This window comes from Pelmatolapia mariae, linkage group LG6, assembly GCF_036321145.2.
Source record: "Pelmatolapia mariae isolate MD_Pm_ZW linkage group LG6, Pm_UMD_F_2, whole genome shotgun sequence".
NCBI lineage: Eukaryota > Metazoa > Chordata > Actinopteri > Cichliformes > Cichlidae > Pelmatolapia > Pelmatolapia mariae.
In genome coordinates this window covers 35,743,836-35,756,603 of record NC_086232.1, presented here as the reverse complement: position 1 = coordinate 35,756,603, position 12,768 = coordinate 35,743,836, and the positions used below count along the sequence as shown (strand labels likewise).

Sequence of the window (12,768 nt, the reverse complement as noted above, 5' to 3'; positions counted from 1 at the left end):
TTTGAAAATAATCTCTGCTTGTGGAAAAAAAATCAGATGTTGGGTGCACAACACAAACAAGACAAACTTCTCAGTAAAAAAACATAAAGTAGATCTTTATGACTTGGTGTAAATTAAGAGTAAATAAAATGCTCACCAAGAGTAGCATTCTCAAAACAACTCAATTTCCAACAAACTCCAATTAACACATCATCTCAAAAATGTATTCTTGAACAGAAGTTTGAAGCTACCATTATCTGCATATAATGAGAAAGTTGTCATTTATAGGCATGAACCCATAGAGCATTATCACTGCAGCTCTGCAGAGATGTTTTTAGCCCAATATTTTGAATTTCTGGCAGCCAGCTTTACTGCTTTGATTCAGTCCCGCTGCACTCATTAGTGTGAACCAAAAACTGCACAAACTGGCTCTACCCCACAGTACCCACAAGGCACCAAACAGCAGATATACATAGTTAGAAACTTGAACATTTAGCTTGTAAACTGCACATTTACTCCAGAGCTTGTGGACACCAAGTTAGAGTGACAAAGAGCAATGACAACAGCTGCCTGTTGCATCTTGAAATAGTGCTTTTGATTTGAGATTAAAATGATTGGCTGAAAGATGCAAAAATGCTGTTAAGAGACATGGAGCGTGGTAATTCTCAGGGATTTTATCATCTGTTTTGTTTTTCATGAACTTATTGTATCTGTTGTAAAGTTGAGTTTAAAGAGGGGAACCTACTGTATAGGTCAGTCTCGTCGAGGATCTCTGACTTGATGATTTCTTCAATAACGTCCTCCAGGGTGACAATACCCAGAACTTCGTAGAAAGGGTCTCCCTCACCTTCATTGTTCACCCTCTGAACTATGGCCAGGTGGGATTTTCCTAGCAAATCATACACACACATGCACATACACAGGTCATAAAGTTGGAGTCATATGTTATAGACGGTTAAACGTGGTTCACACAGTGAGCTTGGTTATAAAAGAGAAGAAACAGGCGGGAGTAAACATGTCTAATGTACCAATCTGAGGTGTATCATGGATAAATGTTTTATATAGTCTAAGTTTTTCTGTATAGCAAAGAGGAATTATAAGTTAGGTAGCAGGGTAGCAGGGATTATGGGGATTCAAAATCACACAAAGAAGAGGTGATGCAAAGTGATTTGAAGGCATGACTGTTGTACCCAGGGATACAGTGCTTGCTAATGTGAGGGTTAAACTGTTATCAGTGCCAGGAAAAAGTAATTCAGACCAAGACAGACAATCAAACAATCCTAAATTTCATCATATGAACCCCTTTTGCCCTCCTTCCTTCCACATCTGTGTTCCCAGGACCCTCCTGTGTGCTGTAACATCTGAAAAAAAAAAGAAACAAACTGCCGTGTATGCAGAGACGACTGTCAGGCAAAACACTAAACAAATTCTTTGACTTTTCTCAGCTTGTGATCATTTAAAAGGAATTTTCCAGAGGCCTAGGCTAATATTAGCCCCTGCAAAATGAAGTTTCCATTCCGCCCTGGCGATATTCTCACCAAGCAAAGGAACAGACCGGGCGAACCTCCGCTGTGTGATCAGATTGTCTCGGAATGGGCCGTTTGCATGCAGATACACCTGGGTATAAAAACATGGAGGACGTCAGAGTGCTTCTGCGTACGTGTGCATGCACGTGTGTCAGGAGCGTCTGTGTGCACAAAAGAGTATGTTTATTTTGAGAGAACAGAGGTACATCACAGGGTCTGGTCTCAGTTGCTGTTTCAGCTCATTTTTACTGCTTCGATGTAAGCAAGCACAGACTGAAAAGATGTCTGAGCTAAAGACCAACAGAGTTATACTGCACAGCATCTCACTGCTTCCTCACAACACTATGACAGCACAACAATGTTCAGTAGCTAGAACCTGAAAGTGAGAATGTTGTGAGTGCTAGATGGAGAATTGATGCTTTCAAGAAAGATACTCAGGTTACACCTAACACGCTGGCAGCGTAAGATCCCTTAAGAGAGGTATTAATAATGTAAGGACATAAATCCACTAACACAAAGAGCCTGAAAGTAGAAGGTCTTAGAAAATCTTAGCACCCAAATGTCAAAAAACATACAAATGATATCTTCAGCATAGTGCTTTTTTACTGAGACAAACACAAATGGCACCTCATGGGTTAAAGCAATCAGACCTCTGTAGTCCTTGAGCATGCACTTACTCTAAACTGCCCAGGGAGGGAAAGAGAAATGGAGTGGCTAGCACAGCACAGCACTGCAGAGAGAAATTGATCAATGCTCGCTTTTTTCTCGCTAATGGCATCCACTTCACTCATGTTAATGAACACAAGTTATGAAGTCTAGGTTTGTACTGTAATAAAACATGTTCTGTCTTTACACCATAGAGTTTAAAATGAAATTAACTAACCATTGTCAGTGAAAACAGTTTGCTGCTGCATTTAAAACTGATTATTAAATTTTTTTTTTTTACATATCTGAAAAGTCAAAAAGATTTCTGTTTTTCCAAGAGAAGAAACATCCAGCTTGTTATCAGAGCAAAGTTTGAAACCACCTTCTGCTTATAGGTTTTACATTTGCAATTACACATGCCATTACTGCATATGGCATGGGTAACTGCAAATAGACCATTCATGTTTATAAAACAAATACTGGATTTGGAGAAAGAAATGCTGCTATTCAGGCTTTTCCGACTTTCTTCGGGGAAAAGTTTTCTTACTTCCACAATGCATTTTTTTTTTTACATTTTTTAAACTCGCATGTATTTCAGCTGCACGAGTAACGTAGTAACTGGGTGAATACTGTAAAGTGTTATTTATTAACATTAATCATTATCATTACTTATGTTGTATGGGGATGCAGTTTGCGATTTAATATACTGTTTATGTTACCTTGTTAACCTTTTATCGTGTTTATGGGAAGAACTGGCTTAACCTGAGGATGAACATGACATGCACAGGACATGCTCTAACATTTGTCAAAGTGAGTAGGAGGACTTTTTATGTCAAAATATTTCCTAAATTGCAAAATAAAATCATGTTCATCCACACGTACATAACCAAAGAGGGGGAAATTACAAATTACTACTACCAGACCTCATAAATAGTCACATAGTCTACTCGTTCTACAGAGGTTACCTTAACATCTTTGCACATCTGTAATTTCAGCCATTGGTATCCCAAAAGCACCAAAGGACTTGATGACTCTGTTGTAAGGGTTTCAGCAGAGGCAGTAAGCGTCATTACTTAAAAACGACATAAGGATGAAACTCAGTGGGAAGCCGAGATTACAGCGAGAAGCATGTTTATGCAAAGTTTATAGTCTGTCCCATGGACTGATATATAAGGAGACTCAACATTTTGTTCTATATAACAGAGGGCATAAGAAAATGATACACCCAATAATTTTCTCTTGTTACTATACTGGATGTTTTATGTGTCATTAGGCCAATTATAAATAAAGGATATGCATTGACAGAATATGTTGCAGCTCTAAAACCATAGGTCCACTTTATTTCACCTTTTTCTGAATATCTTCAGCTCATGAAATGGCTGTTATGAGTTTTCATCACTAGTGGATGATCTTCCAGTACTTGATGGATTGGTTTAAAAGTTCAGTTTGAATTTATGATCACTTTGATGATCTACTGACTTTCCCCCCATAGTCTGAGTAAATTTCTCAACAACTACCAGATAGATTGCCATGGATAAGTGACAAGAGTGCCTATCAAAATCTGTGACCAATTAGCCTCAGCATTACTCTTTGCTTGTGATAAATGTGCTGGTGGCACACAGAAAAAATGACAACCGTGGTATTAGTTATAACTACATGACTTAGCATCATCATTGATGTTAACGTTTAGCTTGTGTAGCTGGTCTAAAGTTCCTGACAGAGCTACACTTTTTTATTTAAATATTCTTGGCCGAGCACAATTAGGAAATACGGAATGAATGAATGCTCTTCTAAACTCTGGAAAACTCTTTCTTTTTTTTTTAAACAAACTGTATTTAAGAGCTGAGTCAATTAAACACTGGAAAATTTCCATGGGATTTGAGGGTGGGTGCGTGACCTCAGTATGGCCCTGTGGAGCAGACCTTTTGATGTACATCCTTCTCCTTATGCTGCCAGTGTATTAAACAACAGCTAAACTGTCTACTCAAGAGGATTAAGCACTTCCTGGTAGTGCACCTCTACTGCTTTGTTGTTAAGGAAAACAAAATAATCCGCTGTGTGCTTTTTACTTCAGTTCACCCAATTACAAATATAAACCGAAACTGTAATTTACAGGGCTACTGACATTTCTCAGAAATGTTCAAACATAGCACTGAATAACTGTAATAATTGTGTTGTAGTTCTCAACAGGCTTCCTTAATAGATGAAACTGAAAGTGAATTGACCCTTGACCCTGCTGTTTGCAGTGTGCCTGTGCGCTGGACTACCCAGCATGCATTCAGCCTCATCCCAGCTAGATAGCCCCAGATGTCAGGCAGCAGTGGTGGGTTATAGGACCCTAGACGACTGGCCTTAACAAGGACACGCTCTCCCTGAGGCCCGCTGCCAAGTTCCAGGCTCCAGAAGGTCCAGAGTGTTAGCTTCTACTCTCTACCTCCACTCCCTCTTTTTAAAAAAAACCCCCAAAAACCACTGCTTCTACGGCAGCGAAGCAGCTATAAATAAACAGGCTGTCATTGTCTCGTAATATATTTATGGAACACAGAAGCTGCATTTATTTCCTCTTGTCTGTGTGTTATTTTGTCTTTGTGGGAAACTGGAAAGTATGCACTCATCTGTGGGACAGTGAGACAAAATAACTGGGATGGCACTACTGTGCAAACACGTATGTGTGTGTGTATTTGTGTGTGTACTGAGAGAAGCAGAAAGTGACTCTAGTTAGTTAGAGATAGGGTATATGGTTCCATTCATGGTAACACTGCAACTTTTTATTCACATGTAAACAGAATTTATAACCTTCAACTGATTATAACCTGTCATAGAAAAAAAGTTGTAGTGCTTGTATTTGTCACCTAACCAAACTGATTTTTGAACAAGAGTATTTTGTGCATTAGGTTTTTTAATCAAAGTATTCTAAGTGATATCAGACCAAAGCTTCAGCCAGAACAATGTGATGTGATGTAATTAAAGGCAGAAAAAATGGAGGCACTAAAGGGAAAGTCATTGGGTCCCCAAAGTCAGTCAACCAGTCACCAAAATGCCAGTCACCATAATAAAAGAACCTTTGAAAAATCTAAATTGGGGTTGCAATAATTCAGGAAGTAATATTCTTAATGGGCCCATTTTCATATGTAGTTTGACAAAGATCCAAATTAAAAGCGCTCCAACTCTTGATAACTGTACCAAGCCAAACCAATAAACCATCCATCTATCCATCCATACCCCAAAGCCAAGCCTGAGAACCTCCATTTAGGCCTTCAGAGACTAAGCCATGTGCTCTTTTCCACCATTCCCATCTTATTTATGGAATGCAGCTTTGTCATATTTTTCCATAGCGCAATATGCCCCTATAAATAGGCACGTAATGCTCAGAGACTTGGGGTGGGAGTATGAGGGGTCAGTATCTGTTGTGGACACTCATCACTGCCCCCCTCCCTGTCTCGCTCTCCCCCTGTTTTTCCAAATATTTGAGCCCTGACAAATATAGTGCAACGTTAGGGTGATGGGAACTCGTTGGATGGTCTTTCTTCTAAATCTACCTCCCGTGAAAAAAAGGAGCAGAGTTTCAGGCTATTCTCACCCATTTTTCCATTGACATGGATAAAAACTTTACCCTGGTAACATGTCAGCTATTTACAGCTTCTTTATTTACACAAACATTCAGACTGAATACACACTGAATAAAATAGTGTCACCTTGTGGCCTGTATTATCTGGAGACAGAAATGGAATTTACAGATAAAACAGATACATGAAATGCCTGCTGAGGCATTTATAAGCTTAATATAAATAAGGAAACAAATGATCCTTAATTGGTTACTTAAAGGGGCAGAGCAGCTGCTGCTCTAGGCTCCGTCAACTTCACTTTAATAAATCACACAAGGGGCATTTGCACCTTTATTGATCCTGAGCAAACTTTATAATGTGCATGCAGTTTGCTGAAGGGTATTTACAAAAATGATACAGAGATTAGGTCAACCAAGAGTGCTTAATTCATTTCGACTGTTCCTTTAATTAACTAAATATCTTTGAGTAGATGGTATCAACTGACACAACAACATCATGATCTGGCTGTGTCTCAGGCTACATTCATTAGACAGGGTTGTAATGCTGTTACGTGCTTTTACCTAAATGTGCTTGTATTAAATGTAGTTACGTAGTGCTCTGATAAATGCTATATGATAGAAACATATAGATAATATGTTTTTGTTTACAAGTTGAACAGCCACAAGGAGTAATACCCTCCATGGAGAAGGAGACTAGAGGCCAAGCTCAAGGTAGCACAGAGGGAGGTTAGCCAACTATCAGAGCTGAAGAAAGGCGCGATGAAGAAGGTGCCTAAGAAGTACAGCAAGCTGTACTGTTCCCACTGCTCTTCTGCATAGGCCTGAACCCCCTCAGTGAGATCACTGACAAGACTGGCTACTGATACCGACTACGGAATGGAGCAATCATCAGCCACCTCCTCTACATGGATGACATCAAGCTGTATGCCAAGAGTGAACGAGACATCGATTCACTGATCCACACCACCAGGATATACAGCAATGACATGGGAATGTCATTCGGACTGGAGAAGTGTAGTCGGATGATAATGAAGAGAGGGTAGTCAGAATTGAAGGGATTGAAAATCTAAATGGGAGACACCCCCTAGGGTGGTGGAGATTGCAGAGCTAAGATCCTGTGGGACTTCCAGATACAGTCGGACAAAATGGTGGTGGCTAACCAACTGGACATAGTGTTGGCAGACAAACAGAAGAAGACAGCTGTAGTGATCGATGTAGCAGTTCCGAATGACAGCAACATCAGGAAGAAGGAACATGAGAAGCTTGAGAAGTACCAAGGGCTCAGAGAAAAGCTGGAGAACATGTGGAGGGTGAAGGTGACGGTGGGTCCAGTGGTAATCGGAGCACTAAGTGCAGTGACTCCCAAGCAAGGCGATCCCAGGAGCAACATCCGAGATCTCTGTCCAGAATAGCGCAGTCCTAGGAACAGCTAAGATACTCCGCAGGACCCTCAAGCTCCCAGGCCTCTGGTAGAGGACCTATATATATATATACATATATATATATATATATATACAGGGTGGGCCATTTATATGGATACACCGTAATAACATGGGAATGGTTGGTGATATTAAAGTCCTGTTTGTGGCACATTAGTATATGTGAGGGGGCAAACTCCTCAAGATGGGTGGTGACCATGGTGGCCATTTAGAAGTCGGCCATCTTGGATACAACTTTTGTTTTTTCAATAGGAAGAGGGCCATGTGACACATCAAACTTATTGGTAATGTCACAAGAAAAACAATGGTGTGCTTGGTTTTAACGTAACTTTATTCTTTCATGAGTTATTTACAAGTTTCTCTTTGTTCACAGCCATTGACATGTCGAAGAGGTTAACACGTGAGGAGCGGATCGAAATTGTGTTGATATCTGGTGAACACAGTAACCGGGTCATTGCAGCAGATTTCAATGCAAGACACCCTACGAGACCACCCATCTCCCATGCTACAGTTAGCAAACTGCTTGCTAAGTTTCGTGAAACTGGTTCAGTGTTGGATTTGCCAAAATGTGGATGAAAACTGTCACTAATGAAGAAACATCAGTGGCTGTCCTAGCTTCATTCAGCAAGAGCCCACAGCGTAGCACTCGCCGCATGTCACTGGAGAGTGGCATTAGTCGAACATCCCTTCGGTGGATATTAGCTACTCACAAATGGCACCCTTACAAACTCCAGCTAGTGCAGCACCTCAACGAGGATGACCCAGATCGGTGCACAGAATTTGCAGAATGGGCAAAACAAAAATTGGAACAGGACCCTCAGTTCACGCAGAAGATTTTGTTCAGTGATGAGGCAAACTTTTATGTGAATGGTGAAGTTAACAAACAAAACCACCGCTACTGGTCTGACACTAACCCACATTGGATGGATCCCTCCAAGACTGTTGGAACAACAAAAGTGATGGTTTGGTGTGGTATATGGGGTACAACGATAGTGGGTCCATTCTTCATCAATGGAAACCTCAAGGCCACTGGATATTTGAAATTGCTACATAATGACGTGTTTCCCTCTTTATGCACTGAAGCTGGCACGTTCCCTGAGTTTTTCCAGCAAGATGGTGCACCACCACATTATGGGTGCCAGGTCCGAGCATTCCTAGATGAACAGTTTCCTGGAAAGTGGATTGGTCGTTGTGGGCCAGTTGAATGGCCCCCAAGGTCTCCCGATCTGACCCCTTAGACTTTTATCTTTGGGGTCATCTGAAGGCAATTGTCTATAGTGTGAAGATACGAGATGTGCAGCACCTGAAACTATGGATACTGGATGCCTGTTCTGGCATTTCTCCTGCGGTGTTGCTATCAGTGTGTGAAGAGTGGGAGAAGAGGGTTGCGTTGACAATCCAACACAATGGGCAGCACATTGAACACATTTTATAAGTGGTCAGAAACTTGTAAATAACTGATGAAAGAATAAAGTTACGTTGAAACCAAGCACACCATTGTTTTTCTTGTGACATTACCAATAAGTTTGATGTGTCACATGGCCCTCTTCCAACAAAAGTTGTATCCAAGATGGCCGACTTCTAAATTGCCACCATGGTCACCACCCATCTTGAGGAGTTTGCCCCCTCACATATACTAATGTGCCACAAACAGGACTTTAATATCACCAACCATTCCCATGTTATTACGGTGTATTCATATAAATGGCCCACCCTGTACATTGGTATTTTGGTTTTAGCTTTTTCTATCCGCTTTAGCCTTTTGTCCACACAAAAATGCTGTTTTAGATAACTGAAAACAGAACTTTTGAAAAACTCCTTCAAAGGTGAAGATTTTCAGTTTCTGCACTGACATGTGGAATAGAAAAACAGATTTTGTCTTACAAAGGTGTGCGCTTTTAATATTATTGGCGTCTGACTGGCCAACATTTTTTTATATTAGGAAAGATGGTGGTATATCGGTATATAATCGCCGTCTGTTGCTCTGGCATGCACTTGACAGCGCTTGAGGTGTTTTCTTTTTTTTTCATTTTCATGTTAACAGAGATATTTTTCAAAACAAATACGTAAAAATCCTCATTTTAGATATACTGATATAGTAGTTTCTGTCTCTGTGTTTTGTGTTGCACATGCCAAGTAGGTGGTCAGTTCACCAGTTATTGGGAACATCTGGGCCTGCTCACAGTACAAAACCACATTCTGCTTTCTTCTTCAGGAGTGAGAAGGACAACTCTGCTCCGAAGCTCCATGCTGACCATTTTTGTGATTTCCTCTTTACGAAATAAGACCTTGCTCACTATACCAACTAGTGCTGGGCGATATGACGATATATATCGTGTGGACGATAGAAAAGTGTCTATCGTGCCATTTGTCTTCTATCGTTTCTATCGTTTCTAGCCCGAATTTTACAAATTGTTACATAAAATATATCATTAACCCTTTACAACCGGTCGGAGCAGGCACACTCCGTTTTGCCTAACTATTTTTAAATCCCTGTAGAACTGTAACCACGTAAGGTAGCACAATAATGGGTTTTTTTGCATATGAAACCGTAAGCGTTGTACTTACATCTTATTCCATTAGCTTGCCCTAGGTCACGGTTTCCTTCCACATATAGCTTTGCAAAAATTGCATAAAAAGCACTTCCAGCAACAAAAACATAATATTCCAGACTTGCAGCAACAAAAACATAATATTCCAGAAACAGGCTTTGCCGATCCAATCAGCTGTTCATAACACTTCCTAGTTTGTATATAAGTCAGCGCGAACTCTCGCATGTCCGCCATTACCTGCCCGAAACCGGAAGTGACGTCATTTTCGCGGAAAATGTAGTTTTTTAGCTTCAAAGCCTATGTTGGTGTTTTTAAAAGTCATGTTTGACTTTATGTTCTTCTGTATCGTTTCTGGGATGCTTAGAAGTCAAATTACACTGTTGTAAATAGTTTATTTTGATGCACATGCTGTGTTTTTGCAAATTTGCATTTATTTATTTTTATTTTTCCTGTAGTATATAAAAAATTGTGTGTCTCAAAAATAAAACTAAGAAGACACTCAAAATAAATAAATGTAAAGATAAGCTCTGGCGGACTTGGTTCTATGGTAGGTCTTAAAGGGTTAAATAGCCTGTGGCTAATATATTAGTGTTGTCTTCTCACTATACATACTCTTAACAAGAGAAAATAAAGTATTAAAAAATGATATTTTTCGCAAAGAAACTCTGTCTTGTGGTTTTGCAACATGGTGCTGCTTTACATGCACCCGGATTTGCGACATGCTTTACAGTAATTCAAAACAAAGACTGCACCCTCTCCACTCGCTGTTTAAAGACTGCATACTTTCCAGATGACCACAGGTCAGGTGGTATATCGTGATATATATCGTTATCGTGATATAAAATAATTCATATCGTGATAAATATTTTTTCCATATCGCCCAGCACTAATACCAACCCTTTTAACTTACAACTAACCCCATGTTTCTTTTAATTAATAACAATAACCTTCATAGATACTCATCAGCACATGTGATATTTGGGAAATTTATCACTGGATGAGGCATGCTTTGCTTTCTCACTAACAAAACAAACTGCTTTGACTTTGATCACTGATCAACTTCCAAATGGGTGATGTTGTAAGAAACTGTGGGGGAAATGAGGGGAAACACAGCTCAGATTTTAAAAACAATTATCATTTCCCAAACAATCATAATTTTAAGTATGCACATTCAGGTCCATAGCTGTCACAAATATAAACAATCAGGGTCACTTGGACAGAGATGAACACTGGCCTGAACAATTGACTCACTGACTGACTCACTTACCCTGTAATTTACCAGTCAATCAACTAAACAGTTGAGAAACAGACCTAATATTCATTTGCATGGACAAATATACAACTGCATGTGAACACACACTCAGACACACAAAACTGAAAATGACTACTATAATTACTATTTTTACTGTTTAGCATTATTTTAACAGCAAAACAAAACAGTTATTCTGTTGCGGACACCAAATATATGATCAAACGAGTGCAAAGACTGAAATAGACGCCTTCCTATTTTAAATGTCGGTTATTTAAATTGCCTTTCACAAGATCTGAGATATTTCAGCCTGGAATTTAGAGATATTGTCCTGTTCACAACTAATAATCTTGATACACTCAGTGACATTGTTTACTAAGCTACTGAATTGAGACAGCACCTCAACCAAAGTGGAAATGCACCTTAAAACAGACTTATTTCTAGGTAAAAACAACTATTTCAGCGTTTGTGTTCAGTCACTGATGCACTCGTAGGTCTTCTAACAAAGCAATAGCATGGACAAATCAATCAATGGACAAAAGTTAAGTCCACTTCCGTCACTAAGTGGCCTTGGTCACAAGATCATTCTGCTGCTACTAGCCAGTGGTGTTTGACTACACACACACATACACAAATACAGGACAGCCACACACACACTGCTGGAATGACATTGTTGTTCATTCAGAGAAGCAGCTTGCTGTCATAGCTGGCTGCGTTTGTTGTTGAAAGGTCCCCTGGGTGGAGATTCCTCTGGGCCTCAGTCATAAGGAGAGGCATCAATGGGAAACCAGTGCGGATAAATGAATGAGTCTGCGGTCAGGTGCTGCTCTGTTATGTGAGTGTTGCAACTGCTGAATGGTTAGCACATCGCACAAGGATGACGAGGACTGAGGGTGTCTTAAAAAAGCAAAAATGAAAGAAAAACTATTTTGTATTATTTTTGTGGTCATTTCTGAGCGAAAAATTGTCTTTACATAGAAAGTGCTTAATAGCATGCTAATACCAAGACCTGATCAGTAAGTATCAACATATTAGAGAATTAAATAGTCAAATGGTGGCTGTGTGATAAAGATCATTTGGTGTAGTATTTTGTTTTTGAACTACATTCAATTTTCAATCTATTTCTTCTACAACTTTTATACTTTGTATATACAGTAATGAAGTGTGACAATGCAATAAATCTCTAGCATGTTTAGAGCAATCACAGTGACTTTATTAGACTACTTATCAAATGTCTGTTAAAAATGGCTAAACATTAAAAATTAATATCAAAATAATGAATCAATTTATTCCATTGCCACACCAGCAGTCGAATCATTAGATGCACTCTTCATTTTTAACACAGAAAGAGCAAGTTAGTCAAACGCATAAAAACACACATTTCTTGGCATGGAGTACTCAGAGCTTTAAAACTCATAATTAATGCCTCAATAAAAACAATTAGCCACAGGGCAAAATCCTTAAAGCTACAATGAGCTAAGTACTGAATAAAAAAGCTCCTGTTCTTTCTGCAATAAGCTTTAAGAATGTGAAGGAAAACACAGAACCTGCAAAAACGTCCCGGGTCCCTGTGTTTCTTACCTCCACAGAATCATCAGTGATGATTCTCAAACTTTGCTGCATAAATAAATATGTAAACATGAACTCCAGTCAAGTGATTTTAACATCTGAGTTTAACACTCCTGTTTATTATATAGTTTAAAAATGACTTATTTCATGGTGTATGGTAGGCTACCATACATCATAACACCGAACACATAAATAGCTTTTATCATTTCTCCATAGTTTTTCCACATTTGAAGTGCTTTCATTT

At 39.4% G+C, this 12,768-nt stretch overlaps 1 protein-coding gene across 1 annotated transcript in view; it reads right to left on the bottom strand.

Moving 5' to 3' along the window:
- cnnm2b (cyclin and CBS domain divalent metal cation transport mediator 2b) overlaps positions 1-12,768 on the bottom strand; it is a 49,223-nt gene that overhangs the window by 18,416 nt on the left and 18,039 nt on the right. The window contains exon 2 of the mRNA XM_063475477.1: positions 725-868. Coding sequence (XP_063331547.1) covers positions 725-868 — 144 coding nt within the window. The remainder of the gene's footprint in view (positions 1-724; positions 869-12,768) is intronic.